Raw genomic sequence first — 18,948 nt, forward strand, 5'->3', positions numbered from 1 at the left:
AGAGCAAGGGAATAATCATGAAAAGGATTACAGGTTTACCTCTTTCCAAGCTTGTTATCTGTGTTTTACTTTATAGTTTGCCTTTTTATCTTATCACGAGGGACCAGTGTGAGAGAGTTGGGCAGAAGGGAATAGCAGAAAAGTGGCAGGGAAGCACAAGCCCGAGACTTTTTCAGTCCTCAGACTGTGTGGGTCTGGCAGTGTCATGTCTCTTGGTCCTCAGGCAGCTTTTCTGGTGGACTGGTCATGTTGCGGTATGGCAGAGAGGGCATGTGTGTCTGTTTCGGTGAAGATGCCAGCAAGCCCATCAAGCATTCCTTCCTCCCTTTATCCTTATCGTCCTTTCTTTTCTCTTTCCTTCACTCACTCATCTAAATATTTGAGCGCCTGTTGTGTGTTCAGCAGACTGCAGCCTTGAGAGACAGAGCCATCAACGTGACAGTTATGGCCACTACCTTTGTTGAACTTCCCTTTTAGTTGGGGAGATAAATATTAAGCGGGTAAATAATTATCTTAGAGACTTACTCGTATAAGTAAATTCTGTTAGGAAGTTGGGAAAGACGGGAGAGAGGGAGGGAAAGAGGGAGGAAGATAAGAAGGAAGGCAAGGGAGGGTGAGGGGAATGGAAGGAGGGAGCAGGGAGTAAGCATTTGTAGAGCATCTAATATGTGCTTTGTATTGTACAAAAACATACTTCATTTTTATACAATACAGGATGTTATAGTCATCTGCCTTTCTAGCGATAACCCTCCCAAGTGTCCTTTTCTTCTGGATCAGTTGGAGTGTGTGATTACCTGTGTATCCTTGCAGCTTTTAAAATCATCCGGAAGAGTAGACAAGCTGGTTAGTGCTGTGTTCAGAGGGCTGTACAAAATGATGATACAAAGTTTGGGAAAACACACTCGATGAGGATGACAGTCATACCTACTTCACGGGGTCCTTCTGAGGATTAAATGAGTTAATACACGGAATTTCTTTAGAACAGTGCTGGGGTAGAGTATGCATTCAGAGAATGTTGGCCACTACTACTATTAAATTACTACTGTTACTGCTACTACTAGTAGTGTCTTTTTATTTATCCCAATGGAAAACTCATAGGAGACGGGAACAACCAGAGCTCTGGATGGAATGCTCTTCTGTCTCCATTTATACACCAGCATATACATAGTAATAAAGCAAGAGACATTAAGTCATCAGTGAGTCTTGATTGTAAGAGTTGCTGTTGATTGAAAGTACTACTCAGAAGAAGGGAAGTAATTTCAGCTCATCCATCCATTCTGCAAATGTTCATGTTCCAGCTATTCTCTTCGGCACTTGTGAACAGGAATGGTGGACACGGTCAGTGTCTTCAAGCCGCTTGCAGTCTAAGAGTAAGCAGAGTACAGAACAGAGAGTAGCAAACAGCGTAAGGACTCCTGGGTGAGATGACATACAAGACTTCAGCGTGTAGGAGTTGGGGGATTTTAAGGTATTTTAGACAGCTAATGGGGTGAGGACTCGGGTGGGAATCCTGTGATTGGGATGGGATGGAGATGCCCGGGGAATACGGAGTGGCTGTGCTTTAACTGGATACCAGGCTGTCACAGAGGGAGTGTGGGCAGTGAAGGCTGATGCCCGAATGGGGCCAGACTGTGAGAGATCTTGAATGTCAGATTAGGTATTTGGACTTAAGTTGGTTGGCAGGTAGGATATTGATTATTATCTTGGTAGTGACCTATTGGAAGCATCATCTGGTAGTTTTTTTAATTGGTATACTTTCTGGAAAGCTATATGTGTAAAGCACCATAAAATATTTGTATCTTTGATCTCATAACACTGTTTTTGGAATCAAACCTAAGAAAAATTTAAAAGAAGTGTAAAGATGTTTATCTAGCATGATTAATAGTACTGCAAAGTTGGACAGAACCTTACTGCTTTTATGTCATGGGACAAGTTAATTAAATGATGGAATATCACCTCAGTGAGCAACCATTGAAAATGGTGGTTTTGAATATTTATGTACAAACAGTGAACAACAGCATATACATTGAATCATCGCATAAAAATAATTAAAATAGGGCCGGCCCGGTGGCTCAGGCGGTTGGAGCTCCATGCTCCTAACTCCGAAGGCTGCCGGTTCGATTCCCACATGGGCCAGTGGGCTCTCAACCACAAGGTTGCCAGTTCGAATCCTCGATTCCCACAAGGCATGGTGGGCTGCGCCCCCTGCAACTAGCAATGGCAACTGGACCTGGAGCTGAGCTGCGCCCTCCACAACTAAGACTGAAAGGACAACAACTTGAAGCTGAACGGCACCCTCCACAACTAAGATTGAAAGGACAACAACTTGACTTGGAAAAAAAAGTCCTGGGAGTACACACTGTTCCCCAATAAAGTCCTGGTCCCCTTCCCCAATAAAATCTTTAAAAATAAATAAATAAATAAATAAATAAATAAATAAACCACTGTCAAAAAAAATTAATTAAAATAGGATAAGGTGGTGGGATTGTTTTCATCGTATTTAAAAACTTTTATTTCACCTTATATTATTGCTTTCAATAACAGAAGAGGGAAAAGACTTTTTTCCCAACACTAAAGTTACATTATTGTTTCCTTCAATAGAGAAGGAACACACAACTTTACACACAACTTTATAGCCCGCACTTATTCGACAAATGTCCTCTCCCTACATACGAACATCACGTGTCTTATCTGTGCCAAACAAAATGATGTGTCATTTGCTGCCTATTTACAGTGGGGAGGAAACAGATTGTCTTAAGGAAATGATGTTCTGAAACTTATTTCAGCTAATCAGAGAAGAAGTCTATTCAGTTCTTCGGTTGCATATGACTAGAAGTATGTCTGATGACTCACCCTTTATTTCATTTTAGTTTTTTTCTGGTTGTTACAGAATGTTCCTGGGACTCAACACAGAATATCTATTTTTTAAATTTAAATTTTATGTATAATTATATTTTGAATAAGCAGTTACTCAAATGGTTCAAAACTGAAAAAGTACCTAAGAGTATACAGTCAAAGTCTCTTTCTCCCCAAGCCAACCGTTTCCTTCTCCCCGGAGGCAACCAGTGTTACCAGATTCTTGTTGTCCTTTCAGTGATATTTAATACGTATGTAAGCAAATACATATGTAAGTTAACAATTTTTTTATACAAAGAGCCTATGCTACACACGATTGTGTACTATATGTTTTGTTTTATTTCAGTGGATCTTGGTGAGAATTACTTATCAATCTGTAATTCTTATCTAAGAGTAGGCAGTGGTTGGTTTTCTGTTTTGTTTTGTTTTGTTTTTAAGCTATGATACCAAAAGCACAAGCAATCAAAGAAAAAATAGGTAAATTGGACTTCATCAAAGTTAAAAACGTTTATGCTTCAAAGAATACCACCAAGCAAGTGAAAAGACAACCCACAGAATGGGAGAAAATGTTTGCAAATCCTGTATCTCACAAAGTGCTTGTATCTGGAATATATAAAGAATTCTGATAATGCAAAAATTAAAAAGATAATCCAATTTTTTAAAATGGCAAAGGATCTTTTCAAAGGACAGTTCTCCAGAGAAGATATACAAATGGCCAATAAACACATGACTATGCTCCACATCAGTAGTCATCAGGGAAATGCAAATCAGAACCCCAACAGCTCATAGCCACCCCAGCAGCTATGATTATATTATAATCATAATCACAGTAACAGGTGTTAGCGAGGACGTGGAGAAATGAGAACCCTCACATGCTGCTGGAGGGAACATAAAATGGTGCAGCCACTTTGCAGAAGAGTCCGGCACTCCCTCAGGAGGTTAAATACAGAATGAGCCTCTGACCCAGCAATTTTATTCCTAGACACACACCTCGGAGAAATGAAAACTTGTCCATGATTGTTCGTGGTAGCTTGATTCCTAATAGCCAAAAAGTACAAACAACTCCCAGGATCGTCACCTACTTACTTGAATGGATAAACACAATGCAGCATACGTACATGCTATTTGACAATAAAGGCAAATGGAGTGCTGCTGACACATGCGAAGACTTGGATGGACCTTGAAAACCTTATGCTACGTGAAAGGAGCCAGTCACATATTGTATGATTTCATTTAGATGAAATAGGCAGAACTGTCAAATCTGTAGACACAGAAGGCAATCAGTGTGCCCAGACCTGGGAAGGTTAGTAGAAATGGGAGGGTGTGACTGCTTATGGGTACAGGGTTTCTTTTTGGGGTGATAAAAATGTTTTTAAACTAATTGTCATGATGGTTGCACAACTCTGAGAATGTACTGAAAAACATTGACTTGTATGCTATAATGGGTGAATTTTATGACGTGAATTATATCTCAATAAAGCTGTTATTAAAAACAACAACAACAATAAAAAACAACCCCCAGTCCTGGTTATAGGTTCTTTACATTAGGTAAAGTGCTAATCACCCAGAAAAAAAAAAGTACGTCTTCCTTCTTTTTTTTTGACTGCAAGTATGGCTCCACATAGTTCATTTAACTGGTCCCCTATTGATGGGAAATTTAGATTATTTCCAGTCTTTTGTTACACTAAATGGCAGAGCAGTCAATAAGCTCTTAGGTAGGCTACTTCATACTTTGGAAAGTAACGGTGCAAGTAGAATATGTTTATAGACAGAATGTCATTTTTTAGAAATGTCATAGGGGTGTCTGTGGGACAGAAATGAGTGGTAATTCGACTCCAGGTTTTGTTTTCTCTTGGTAGCAATTTGGAGCTGCCCGCCCTTGTGTTCCTAGCACACTGGGGCCTTCATACTAAACTCTGTCTTAGTCAAGCTTCTGTTTTTGGCACAGACTCTTTGTTTTTTTTCCCCAGGCTTGTCCATGTCACATCGTAGTAAAATGGCGGTAACTGTGCAAAGAAGTTTTGTACCAGGAAGTTAGCCTTCGACGTTGTTTCTAAGGGATCAGTCTAAGGGACAAATATTAAAATAAAAATACTTTAGGGATACATTTCCGACACTGGGTCTAAAGGATATTTATAGCTTGCTTGTTATTGTTCTAGGAAATCATGTCATTATCAAAACAAACGGATGCGTATTCCACCTGCGTCCTCTTCTTTTCTGACATAAGATCCTTCAAAGCAGGGGCTTTGTTCATTTGACCCATTTTGCTCCCCTAGACCGAGAGGGTTGAACGAGTTATCTGTGCCCTTGCTGATACCTGCGTTCTAAGTCCTGCTTTTGAACGTGCCTTGAGGGCATGAGCCACGTCGTCTCCATTATTTGAGAAGTCTATCCCACCAAGGACTGCAGTTGCCTAGTGCATGCTTTTTGCAGAAAAGGAAAATGTGTTCTTTGCCCTGCATTTATAACTTCACTTTTTTCTCCTCCTGCCATTACTGTTGTCTGTTGCATACTTTCGAACCAGGTCTACACTCAGGTTGCCTTTCTTTCCCATTGTTAGGTTCAGGGCACTTGAGATAAAATCAGTGTCCTTGACTTCTTGGTTAATTAGTTATTCACTCAATAACTACTTATTAAGTTTTTGTTACATGTAGGACTCGGTTCTGGATTGGGGCCTTAGCCTGAGGGAGCGTACTGTGTCGTAGAGATATGGGGCCAACATCATAAAGGAAAACCAGCAGGATGAGTGGTCCAGGTGAGGCCACGCTGGCAGCACAGAGCCCAGTGAGCCACTACAGTCATTCTCAAGGAGTATAGGCTGAGCTGTAAGGGTGACAGGTGAATGTACAGAAAGGGGACAGATGTGTACAACCCTAGGAAGGGAGGCTTGGTGAACTTGGAGCTTACTTGTAATCTTGACTGCTGGTCTGTCTCTGCAGTGCTCGACGGGAACCCTGGATTATATCTTACAGCGCTGCCAGGTGGCTCTGCAGAATGTCCGTGAAGAAGCGGACAGCGGTGATGTCTCTTTGAAATCCTTGGAGCCTGCAGTTTTGAAACAAGGAGAAGAAATCCACAATGAGGTGAGGATTATGAACAGCGAAGCCTCTCAGATCCTATTATACTTGCAAGCTTTCCAGTTATTCTGCCTTGTTTCATGTGGGTGTAAGACATGAGACTCCTAGGTCAGAGACAGAGGACGGTTTGTTACTTACAGCAGTAGCTAGAGTATCAGCATTTTTGTGCCAGTTCTCCAAGCGTCTGTTTCCACAGGGCAGTGCAAAGTGGGCCAGATAACCCCACATGGGCGCATACAGGGGTTGCCTTATAGGAGAGGACCCTGAACTAAGTGAACCCAAATGTTTTATAATAGATCGTAAGCATGACTGTCCTTTGCTCCAAATCAAGACACTGTCTTTATCCTCTAAGTCTGTTAGCAAACCTGCCCTTCGTTCTGGCAGGAGAAACTGTATCTTCCAGGGCTTTTCACTATACAAACATCCATGCAATGAGAGTCTGAAACAAAGGACAGTCAGTGCCTTGATTACAAGCCATGCAGAAATACAAGAGACCCAAGAAGAATAGTCTCCCAACACATCTAAGGGGAATTGAGGGTGGATCCTAGGAGCAAGTGTCAGTGCTTTGCCTTTTATTTAGTAGTTAGAATTCTGCAGTCTGTGAGACCAGCAGGTCCGGATCCCGTGAGTGAGTTTCATAGACTTTGCTGTTCTCTTGAATACCTTTTTGGCTACATCTTTGGACCACATATATTTTTGTCTATTTAATACATTTTAAAATCAACTCATTTTTTACTAAATACAATTCTTTAAAAAGGAAGCTTTATATTGCCACTTTAAGTGGAAAGCCAGCATCAGTAGACAAAAGAAGTAACCAGAAAAACCAGAGCCAGTGAAAAGGGAGCAGTGTAATTAAATTCCAGCAGATGTGTTGCTGGGAGAAGCTCTGAGCCTGAAGTCTTCATTCTTCCCATTAAGATGGGAGGTAGTGTGTTACTTCATATATATTCTCAAAGTCACTGAATTCTATGTATGAAGTGGCTGCATTTTATGGTGGGTAACTTACACCTCAAAGAAACCCACCCTATTAAAAGGAGAAAAGAGTGTGCCAAGTGGTAGAGAATTGCTGAAGATTATCACCAATCTGAGACTTTCTCTTTGGTAGGATTAGAAGGATTGATGGAGAATTTGGAATGCAAAATACTCTCATTCACTTCAATCAGTAATTACTGACCATGTGCCAGGCATTCTTCTGGGTGTTTCAGGGTACACTGGTAAAGAAAATAGACATTCTTGTTTAGGGAGGTGACAATACATAATAAACATAACACACGGGTTAATAATGTAGTATGTTAGATGTGGTAAGTGCTACCCAAAAACCAAACAGAGCAAGGCGATGGAGGTGGAGAAAACTAGAGTACATCCCCACTGATAAGATGTCCTTTGGGCAGATGCATGAAGGAGGTGAGGAATGAACCATGTGGATATCAGAGAACATGAGGAACAGTGTTTTGAGTAGAGGGAACAGCCACTGCAAAGAGAGCCTGCCTGGTGTTCACGGACTAGTTAAGGGGCAGTCTGATTTGAGGGGCGGGAGTGAGGCTGTGAGTGAGAGGAGACGAGGTGCCTTGAAGGTTTGAGGGCCCTGTGAAGGACGAGGACGTTCCATTTTACTCTGTAGGGAATGGGTGTCATGAAGGGATTTTGAGCAGAAGTAAACCTTCTGCTTCCACAATGCCATCTAATCCCTTTAAAGAGATATTTAATGTCTCAGGAGCTGCTCCACAGTTTGTGAAACGTTGCCATAACCTCCAGACCCAAAGACAGAGAAATTCTGCCTTTCAGGGAATTGCAACCACTTCCAGTGCTGAGTTGGACCCAGGATTGGCGTTCTCTCCTTCACTGTGCCCCATCAGTGTCCCCCTTGTCTCCCATCAGCCCTTGCTAGAGACATTGCCGGTAGCTAGAACTTCAGGGAAGATAAGCATTATGGGCCTGGTGACCTCTCTGAGTTACACGTGAGAGCCATTACGTCTTTCTCCATATTTGTAGTGAAACAATTCTGATCTGGAAATGTAGGTACGTCCTTTTCTAAAAACCTTGCATTTGGAGAGTCAGGCTGGCAGAATGGGTGCTCCCTTTAACATCCCACAGGAGCTATTTTTTTCTCCCCTGTCCTTTCTGGCCTTAATCTGTGATTGCGTCACCATGGAGGGGTCTTGGGCCACACCACAGTCAGCCGCTGCCCTGCTGATGGTTTGTCCCTTCCTTTTGCCTCTATGGCTGTGAGCCCCCCGAGGGACTGCACTCTGGAGAAGGGATGAAGACCCTACTCCGGTCACGGCTGGAACTTTATCAGTCCGTCAGTGTGGTTAGGCTAGTTTCATTCAGCCCTGAAGTAACAGGGCTTCTGCTCTCAGTCCTTCACCTTTGGGTTTTGTGCAGTGTCTAACCCTGCAGCTTTCCTTTGGGGAGAAAAAACAACAACCTGCTTTTTCTTTTTCCTTTTCTTCTCTCTTTTTTTTGTTGTTCTTTTTTTCTTTTCTTTTCTCTTTTTTCTTTCTGTAACTCAAACTCTGAATCAAGAAGCTGGAAAAAATTTTTTTGGCTTCCTTAATTAATTTTAACTAAGGAGCCAACTACTTCTCTTGGCATTCGGGGAGCTGGTGAGGGTGGCATTTGATTACAATCCTGTAATATTTTTGCCCACAACATTAAAATGAAAAAGTCAGGTTCTGGAGTTGAGTAAAATGCATGCCAGTGGGTTTGATGCTCACAAAGATTGTATCTCATGGGCAATACTTTCACTCAAGAATACACCTCTGTTGAGAGTAAGTCCTCTCAGTTTTGAATGTTTCTGACTGGCTTCAGGGAGCGAGGGGTGGGCATGAGAAGTTAGAACTTGTCACTGCTCAGAAAATGTCCTAAGATTGTGACATCCTTGAAGACAAGAAGTCCTAGGCCTTGTGGCCTCGTTCAGTTTGTATTCGTAGCATCTGGCAACCACATGGCACACAGTAGGCCGTTCATTATTAACCCACTTAATCCTCACTACAAACCTATGTGGTTATTGTATAATTATCTTTATTTTACAGATGGTATGGCTGTTTGGTAGTGGAGCCCAGTTTTGAACTGGCTCCAGAGCCCTCTTTTTCAACTATGACATTGTCTGCCTTAAAAGGGAGTTGGGCATCTGCGGAAAAAGATGAAGTCACAATTTACTGAACAGGGCAGGGTCTTTCTTTGCCCTCTTGTCTGTAGCAGAGTCTCCAGGTCTGCCCCTCTCCTTGTTTCTGAGTTTGAATTTACAGAAATCCAGACTCTAGTGTGCTCTGAGAGGCTGACTGAGCTAATTCCCTCTGATCATCTGTTTTATTTCCTGGGATACCGTGGTTGCCAAGGCTGACGTTTTATCCTCATCACTAGAAATAACCAGCCCAAAGATAGGAAAACTTTTAAAAATCGTTTCCATTCTCCCTAACATAGGGCGTGATGCTTTGCTCGGATAGGTTGTTCCTGTAGTGGGAACCAATTTCATGTGAAATCTATTTTAATTTAGAGCTCTTTTTGTTGTTGTTGTAATACGTAATGTTGTTAAACCTGTGTCTTCAGAGAAGTTGAACTACACACACTTGTATTTATTCTGCTTTCAAAGCAGTCAAGCTTACTTCTGTTAACCACTGTCTTTTAATACCACCGATAAGGTTTAGCAGCTATTGTCGTAATATTGTCTACATTCCTTTTTTTTTGTTTAAACAGCTTTAACTGAAATCAGTCCTACATATCAAACAAACGTTTAGTTAATGTAAACTAAAACCCTTTCATATGACTTGGTGTTCTCAGGTTAGTTATTTGAGCCATTTTCACCATTGTTAAATCTTTACAAGTTGCTTTTGTTTGCCTCATGCAAGTTCAATATGGATAAACAAAAAAATTCTTTGTGGTAAGAGGTAAAGATTATAATACCTCTGTGTCTGTCTATGGAACATGATTACCTTAGCCAAACCCGATGACCTGACATTAAGCTGTGAAAGCGCTCCATTTCTTTAGAGGGCAGAGGTAGAAAGAGTTTTGGGGATGAATGGAGCTGTACGTACTTTGATGGTAAAATCTAAATTTCAAGTTGAAGATGAGTGCTAGAAGACTTGGAAAATAGATTGGAACCAATTTCTTACCCTTTCAAAGCTTTACTCAGCCTGTCATCTACGTATGTGAGGATTATTTTAATTGCAGCAGGCAGAAAATGCAAGCTGAAGTGGTTTAAGCAAAAAGGGCTTCAGGAATAGCTCGATCGAGAGTCAGTTGATGTCACCAGGACCTGGTTTTTGTATATTCATCTTGCAGTCACTTCCTGCAGTGTTGCCTCCATGCTTCCCATCCTGCAAAATGGTGGCAGAATCTTCTTCCTGTATCTTCTGACAGTCTATAGTCTCAAGACTTACTCTGATGGAACATATGCCTGTAACCCCCAAGCCCAATTCTGGGACTAGAGAAATGTGGTGGCCTGATTGGCTCAGACTCAGGTTGCACTTTGCACCCCTGGTATTAGAGCTGGAACCCCACCCAGACCCCATGGACTGACCCTGGGGGAGGGGAGGGGTCAGCAGGTGGCTGGGGGGGTTTGGCTACCACAGAAGGAGGAAAACTCAGGAGACCAATAGTAGAAGTTTACCATAGTAGGTTCATAAGAAGGAAAGAAAGTTATTAGTGTCTTTCCTGTGCTTTGTACCTATTGTCATTTGCCCTAAGTTGAAATGTGACCATTTGAATGGCTCTGTAGGTTTAATGTATGTGTGCCTCCATAATTCACTTTACCTTGTTTCGTTATATGGGTAGACGTTATCCCCTGCGATCCCTGGCCCCTGGGTCAGTTCTTTTTTTGGCTGTACTATATTATTTGTTTTATTTTTTTAAGTTAAAGTATAGTTGGGTATGGTCTTTATTTATTTTAAGTCTAAGAAACTTAAAATTGGTATCTCATGCGTCTCCTTACTGTTAATGCTAGTCTTTAATAAAGGTGTCTCATAAAAACACAGTTTGCTTGATTTCATCTTTCCCCTCATGCATAGTACAGGCTGCTGTACCCTTTAGGATCAGAGCATTTGTTGTCAATTGGTTTGTAATTCCCTCACGTCGGACTGATAAGTGTGACTGACCATCCCTGCCCAGCCTGACCTGGGCCGTCTTACTAAGATTTAAGACTCCTTTTTCCTTGGCTTCGCAGAAATGCTCTGGAGACCAGAAGTTGTATCGGGAACTGGTTCGGCTGAGCTTTTCTCACCTTTTCTCATCCTGTGGCTCTTCAGTTACTGGAGGAGAATTGAGTGACGAAGTTATTGTCCTTGATCGTCCATCACAAGGGCATTATAACCACTGCCTTGTCTTCATGGTCCACAGGTCGAGTTTGAGTGGCTGAGACAGTTTTGGTTTCAGGGCAGCCGATACAGAAAATGCACCGATTGGTGGTGTCAGCCCATGACTCAGCTGGAAGAACTGTGGAAGAAGATGGAATCTGCGGTGAGTACGGGAGGTCTGCAACCATCTTCTCGGGGATGTTGTGCTGTATAACTCCTCTGCTGCCTAATTTGCATAGGTAAACGCATATTTAATTATTCTAAATTACTGAGTTAGGTTACCTTTGGTAAGGTAACGGAACAGGCAGGATTTTGTCAGTACAGCCTCCATTCAGTTCGTGCACATCTTTTGAGCATTTCCTACATGTAAGGTGCCGTGTTAGACACGTGCTGTCAAGTGATGATGAGGGGAGCGCAGTACAACAAGAATATCTAAAATTCGGTGTCATTTTTTTATGCGCACCAGGCACTATTCTAAAGGTTTTCCCTCTACTAAGTTTTAAAATTTTTGCAACGGTCCTATGAGCTGCAGAAACTGTTATGAGCCTTAGTTTACAGATGTAAAAACCGAGGCTTTAGAGAAATTAGTGCCTCGTCAAGGTCACCGAGTAAGTGGCAACGCCAGATCAAAACATAGGCTGTCTGGCTCTATAGCTCGTGCTCTTAACCACTGCATCCAGTTTAACAAGGAGAGAGACTTGAATATAGCCAGGTGTTACATTAGCTAAAATGAAATCCTGTAATAGAGACTTTTTAAAAAATCACAGTCCAGAGGAGGGAGTATTAAATTCAGACTACTGGAACGGGAACTGTTGTGAAACAGCAGATGTGGCTTTTGGGGACCTTGGATGGGGAGGAGTAGGGTCGGATAGGGCATTTGGAAAGGAATTTAGGCTCCAAGAACTGTAAACAGGAGATCAGAAGTGGGATTTACAGTGCCACTAGAACAAGGTATATCAGAGGATGTAGCAGGAAATGTTGCTGGAAGGCAAGTTGAGGCCACATGGAGGTTGATTTAAGCCTTAATTTAACAAAGTAATAATAACAAATACTTACACGATACTTATTAAGTACCAGGCACTATTCTAAATGCTTTACATGTAACTTATTTAACTTTTATGACAACCTCATAAAGTAGGTGTTATTTTGCCCCATTTTACAAATGAGGAGATTGAAACACATGAGGTCTACATCGCTTCCTCTAGGTCATCTGCTATAAGTGGGGAGCTGGGATTTGAACTCAGAAAGGTTGGCTATAGGGTCGTGCCCTTCACCACCTCACTGTTCCCCCTCCAAATAGTTGAATTTGGAATGTAGTGGAAAAGTGATAAAAGCCTGCTAAACTCTTGAGAGAGTGCCACTGCACAGACTTTGAAATGTGCTGGAAACAATGAACTCATCTGCAAAAATGGGTAGCTATTGCTAATTCCTCTTTTATAATAATGAAAATATCAAGTCACAACCCTGGAGGGATCCCAGTTTGAAAGTCTGCATCAGAATCCAGAAGTCTCTGCCTTCCAGACGTCTCCTCAGATCTTTAAACCCTGCCTTTTCATTGATATAAGTCTGAGGAAGGAATGTTATAATCCTTCTTTTAGTGTACTGAGAGTATCACAAAAATGGATTTCTCCAAAGAAACGAATCAATGCAAGAGTGAGTGTCGTAAAAATGAGTTGGAGGTAATGAAAAGTTCATGCCTAAATCTCCTTCGTTAGTTCTATTCCTAAAATTAGCCTGGATGGAGTGTGCTCCATTTTTATGGGATAGATATATAAAGGCAGCTTCAGTTTCAGGCAAACTGAAACTTTTTTTTGTTGTTTTTCATTCTGGTTTTGTCCGTTTACATCTGAGTTAGAACTTATTTATTTGCTGAACCTTGACTCGAAGACATGAACTGGACTTTGGGACTGTAATTTGACAATGCTATGAATTAGAGTTGGCAAACAAATAAGAAAGGAACTCACTGATGATTTTGTTAAAAATGGTTTTCCATTGCTTTTGTTCAAGCTGTTTCTTTCTTTTTTTTTTTAAGGGAAATCTTTGGTATCGTGAGTTTCTCAGTGATGTTCATGATGAATTCATGTAAAAGATTTAGTTATAATGTTTTTTTTTTTTTAATTTGGGGGCGATGGCACTTCAGATGGAATGTCTTCTAGTTACTTTATAAATGCTCATGTGAAAAATGCTGAAAAGAAGAGCAATCTTGGGAATTCTGCGGAGTGAGTTTCCTTGCAGCCGGTGTGGCATTACTCAGTGTCCCGAGTGAAATGAATGGCCTCAGTGTCTGTCCCTGAGCCTCAGGATGATCCTTATCAGCAGAGTGGAGGCTTGGGCCAAGATAAAAGGGATGGTACTTCTAAATTAAATCTGAGCATCGCTTCAAGCCTTTTTTAATGACTTTTAACAAATGCATCATAATTTATTTTCTCCATTGGAGGAGACAGAGGAGAATAATCACTGGGAATGTCTACGGGTCTGGCTCTGTGCGGTGCCATCTGGTTTTCGTGGACTCAGGGTGGAGCTGGCACTGGCTGCTGCAATTCCGGCTTTGTACCCAAGCCCACCTCATATTTTTTTCAGTCGCGAACAGTAGGGGGCAATGTTGAGCTACCAGTTGGAGGCCCCCAGCCGCTCGCCTTTCAGGAAAATGCATACAAATGTACCATTAACTGTCAAGAATTATCCCCGTTGCTTCAAGTTAGCTGTAATCTCCAAGATTCCATAACACAGGAAATCAGTTGTGGGTTAACAAATTCAACAGCAATTTAACATAAAAAGTGCAGTGTTTGGTGCACATTTGGATCCTATAGAATTAGACTAATCTAAACGGCATTTCTGAATGTACTCACTTTGCTTCCAGGGAATATATTACGCAAAATTATTATCCGTTTAGACAAATGATTCTTCTTTATCTTTATGCTTTTTTTTTTTTTGAATTGTAAAATCGTGTGTGTTGTGGAAAGACTTCTCTAATTGATGTATTTTCTTCTGTTCTGTAACATAGCATTGATCTCTTTGGGCGAGGAAATAAAACAGAAAACCTCAGGCAATATGTACATTACTTTTCACCTTTTGCTTATGAGTAAAGCAACCTCTGACAGCCCTTGTATCAGGGAAGAGACTTGTGTTGTAATTTCTCTCTGCCTTGGTGTTCTTTTTTTCACTTTGTGGTCGGACGGTGTAGTCTCAGGTAGGATATAGAAGAAGAATGGAAAATGAGATTTGAAATTGCGTTTCTTCCATTAATGGTAATTGCTTTACATGTCATAACCAGTCACATATTTCAAACAGTTGAGTCAGCCGTCTCCAGAGCTCCCCTAGCCTCGACTGCCTACTCCCTGTTCCAGCAAGCACCGTTTTTATCACGCTGTTTATTCTTGCCACTTCTCTCCCCGAGGATAGTTTTACTTTGTGCCTGCTCTTGTGATGTAAATGTTAAACCTTATATTTGAATGACATTCTGATAAAATATCACATTTTCCCTGAATATTACCTCATGAATTAAACCCAAAGCAACATAACCCTTTCTTATAACCCAGGAATTTAGTCCAACCTTTCCTCTCATTTTGCTGTCTATTCAGGAAGGTATTATAACACTGTAATACTATTCAGATATGTGTATTTTATTTTATTTTTTAAACCACCCCCCACCCCACATCTGAGATTACTGTATTATGAGGAGACACTACAGGATAAGAGAGAGTTACCATTTGAAAGAAACTGTACAAGCTTTGCTTTCTGGGTAAAGAGAAATATGAAAAGCTGAAATCTCCTGTGAGGTGAGGAAGTCTTGCTGTAGCCAGAGATTCAATGGATAGGCCATTTGTCTCTCAGGGTCTGGTATCGCGCTTTGCAAAACTGACATTTATTTTACCTATAAAATGTTTTAACACTGTCAAATTCACAGTGATCCAGAAAAGACTGCTAGGTGTGATGTCCTCTAAATTGATGACATTTACTCATTTCCTTTTGACCTTAAAAAAAAAAAAAGGTCAATTTGGTATAATCCATGGAAATACTCTAGAAGAGTTTCCAGAGTAAACATTTTCAGAAGTACTGATGATTTATACTGGAGAGAAATATCTTCATGCTTTTTTTTCATTGCCTTTTCTCTTTTCGAGGAGAAGAGTAGATCCTGATCGCTTTGAATATTTAGAATTGCACTTCCTGTCTTGACAGTTCCTGTGCTGGGATCGCAGTGCATTTATTTATATGGCAGTTGGCCTTCATAAGCTTTATTGACTTCAGTGGGTAGGAGCCAAGGCTGGATTATTTTAATGTATCCGTTTTGAAACAGTGTAAAACACAACATATAATTATGTTAGGTAAGCCATAGGCTACTTTTAATTTTACCCATTTATGTTAAAATTTGGCACAGGAGAACAGCAGAGAGATGTGGAAAATGAGTAGGTGTTTTATTTTAATACTGTTACCTGTCTCTTGTCATTCAAGTTTTAAAAGAGAATGTGAAGGTTGTCCTTTACAAGTCAGTAGTAATAGTTTAATTTCAAGATGAGTCATGAGTCTCCCCCGTCATTCTGGCCTGTGTAAATAATCTCACTGTGTAAATCAGCTCATGCCAGGAGTCTGTCCACTGCTGTCTGGGTGAGCCCTTCTCAGTATAGGTTACACAGTCAGAGGCTGTGACGGAGCTGAGGAGCACTTTGTTTTTGGAGAGATTAATGAAGCTATCACCGCGGTGCTTTAGATTGAAATCTCTGGAACCGAATAGAGGAACAAGGCTGCTTTGTCACGTGCTGAAATATATGCTGAGTGTACTTACTGGGTTTTGCTATCCTGTTATAGCTCAATTAGCCAAGTTCATTTTAAACGTTCTTCTAGGATTAAAGATTTTGGGGGGTATTAGGAAGAAAGTGATTTAAGTAAATATTAATGGTTTATCCACACTCATGGTGGATGAATCACCCACTACATTAGAAGTCACCCACTTCTATGTATCCATATGGATATCTGTATTTATATTTATACGTATATATATTTCCCTGTCCTGTTCATGTATATACCAAATTATGTTTCCTAACAGAATCTTGTCTTTTGTTTTCAGAGTTAGCATTTCTGATACAGGAGCAAGAATATATTCTAGTCATTTAGGATCTGGTGTGAGATGTCTGGTGGTTTTAAATGAAAATAATTCCCTTCTCCCCTTTTCAACTGGTACGGTACAGGATAAGCACAAATTGGAGGCAGGTAAACAGTCACAAGCACCCAGTAATTTAAATTATGTACGTGGTCACTGAGTTTTGGGACCTCCGTGTTTAACTTTGGAAATTTGGAAAAAAAAGAGAGAAAAAAAGGTAGTTGTCAGCTACAGTGGCTTGAAATCCTGGGCTCACATTTTTTATTATCTTAAATGTGTTCAGGAAGGTTGGTTCTTTCCATTGTCCTCCCTCCCCAGCCACCCACTCCAATTCCCCACAGCTGTATTGTTCTATTAAGAGTAAAATATCTGGGAGGAAATTGTACATGTAATTTAGCAATGAATTTTTAACAGGTTTTGATTCCTTCTTTGATTGCCTTCTGGATTTCTCTCAGATTTTTCCAATTTTTCCCTTAGTTGCTACAGACTTAGTCATGATTTAAAAAATAAAATAAAAAAGTGTTGTCTCTCCTGCCTTTTTGGGAAGAAATTTACAATTCCAAGAGAATTCAGGCTTAAGCCTTAGAAACAGAATGTGCATTGAAAGCACAAAGGAGTATGTTTATGATTCTCTTTGAAGTGTTTTTGCAACTGGATAAGGAAAATTTTAGAAATCGTCTGATAGTGTTCAGAGTAAATACTTAAACCCCTTTAGAGAATTTCACACGCAGATACTGTGCTGCAGAAAAAAGGGATACTTATGTTTCTTAAAGCTGCTACAGCCTACAGCTTTGTACTTAAAGACAGAGGTGTTGAATAGAATTCTACTGAGGATACATCCAGTGACAATATCTCCAAGAACATCAGAGCAAACCAGTGGGTAGGACTTTCTGTTTTTAACCCCTCCTTGAGCTGTGTGAGAGTTGAGCTTTACTGGTACCGAGGACTAGAAGTGTTAAGAGGATGGTCCAATCCTCTGCTCTTCACACAATAGGAACAAAGCTGAAAAATGCCAAAGATGCTGAAGCAAAGTGACGGACGGGAGCTAGGAAATTCCAAACGAAAGCCTTCCCATCACGCTTGACTCCTGTTAGTGTGTGGAAAGAAACACTGGAGTAAACAGCCATGCTTTCTACGTTAGCCTCGGTTTCATGGGCTTTAGCTAAATTGTGCTAGCCTTTGTTAAATAGACACACACACATTGCACACACATTCTAAATATATATATATATATATATATATATATATATGTATATATTTTAATAGATGAATTCTGTTGTTTTAAATAATTTTAACTGTGCTGGAATTCAGATTGACGGAAAGGTGTGGAGCGCCTGCTGCTTTTCCCTGGGGTGCTATTACAGGCTTGGCTACTGGAATTTTCACTAGTAAACCATCATAGCATTTCAGATGTGAATTCAGAAATCCTGGTGGCAGATTGGGGTGTCAGGAATTTCCTCTTTCTCCTGGAAAAGATACAGCATAAAACAAACGCATACTTCTTTTCCTCTAGTTTTTTTTGGGCATGGGGCATTAAATTCAGCTCCAGTCTGTCATTTATCTTACTCTGAATACCTTTGAGATAGTCGAGAAGAATCTCAGTCTAGAAAAATGAAGTTATGTGTTAAAAAAAAAAATCAGCAGATGTAGTTTTGAATGGGAAGCAAGATTTCCGGAGTATGTGTGCAGTTCTTGGGAATATCATCAAGATTTTAGGATCTCTTTTTCCCCAAGTTGATTAATTGAATGGTCCCTTAAACTGTTACCTTCTGAAGAAAATTCGTAGGATGATCCAATGAGAAAGCCTGTGAAGTGTACAATACTGTCCACAATCAAGGCACCACCAGTAGAGAGTTTAGAAGGAAGTGTCCACAGTCCTTGCGTTAGGGACCCTCAGTTAGAGGTCATCTGACCGAGACTCCCTTCCCCTTTTTTCATTTCCTTTCCTCTGGAACTAGGCTCAGTCCTAGAGCTGAAGGGACTTACAGCGCCTTGGAGCCCAGTGCTACTCTGGGCTGGAACATTTCTGCTCCACTGTGGGCTACACACTTGGGAGGCTGGGCTGGAAATCTTTCCATATTTTGCAAACATGTCTCTGGGGAAATGCGTTCCAAGCGCCAAAATCTCACCTCACCAAGCGTGCTGGGAACACGTTAAGGTGGCTCCTCCGTGTGTAAGGGCAACGTAACCATCATCCTGCTCTCCCCTCGTTTGACATCTGCAAAGGATGACCTGTTTTTTCAAACCAAAGGAAGCTGTGATGATGTTGCCTTTTCAGTATCTTTGTTATCATTGGTAGGTGATATTTTTAACACCATCTTTTCCCTCACACGTAAATTATGGTTGACTTTTTTGTGTTTTCTCCCTGTGATCTCAGCCCATCTGGAACCACCTGTGACAATCTCATTTGTAAATTTGTCCTGGATGTGTATCAAAATCTCAGGTAATCACCAACTTGGTTTTGATTAATGGACAAAATTAGCCTTCAAATAAAAATCTGGAGTATTATGGCAATATTCAAAATGAATTTCCAGTGTTTTAGACATATCTGCTTTGGATATAAAGAGTTGGAACAGGTGGTCGCTTGGTAATATATATGCCTCTTACTTAAATATTATTAAAT

At 40.7% G+C, this 18,948-nt stretch overlaps 1 protein-coding gene across 2 annotated transcripts in view; it reads left to right on the top strand.

Annotated features, from left to right (window-relative positions):
- FTO (FTO alpha-ketoglutarate dependent dioxygenase) overlaps positions 1-18,948 on the top strand; it is a 341,005-nt gene that overhangs the window by 136,946 nt on the left and 185,111 nt on the right. For both annotated transcript variants that reach the window (XM_033128825.1, XM_033128827.1), the window contains exons 6-7: positions 5,796-5,939; positions 11,271-11,390. In XM_033128825.1, coding sequence (XP_032984716.1) covers positions 5,796-5,939; positions 11,271-11,390 — 264 coding nt within the window. The remainder of the gene's footprint in view (positions 1-5,795; positions 5,940-11,270; positions 11,391-18,948) is intronic.

The sequence above is a fragment of the Rhinolophus ferrumequinum genome, chromosome 15, assembly GCF_004115265.2.
Source record: "Rhinolophus ferrumequinum isolate MPI-CBG mRhiFer1 chromosome 15, mRhiFer1_v1.p, whole genome shotgun sequence".
Taxonomy (NCBI): Eukaryota; Metazoa; Chordata; class Mammalia; order Chiroptera; family Rhinolophidae; genus Rhinolophus; species Rhinolophus ferrumequinum.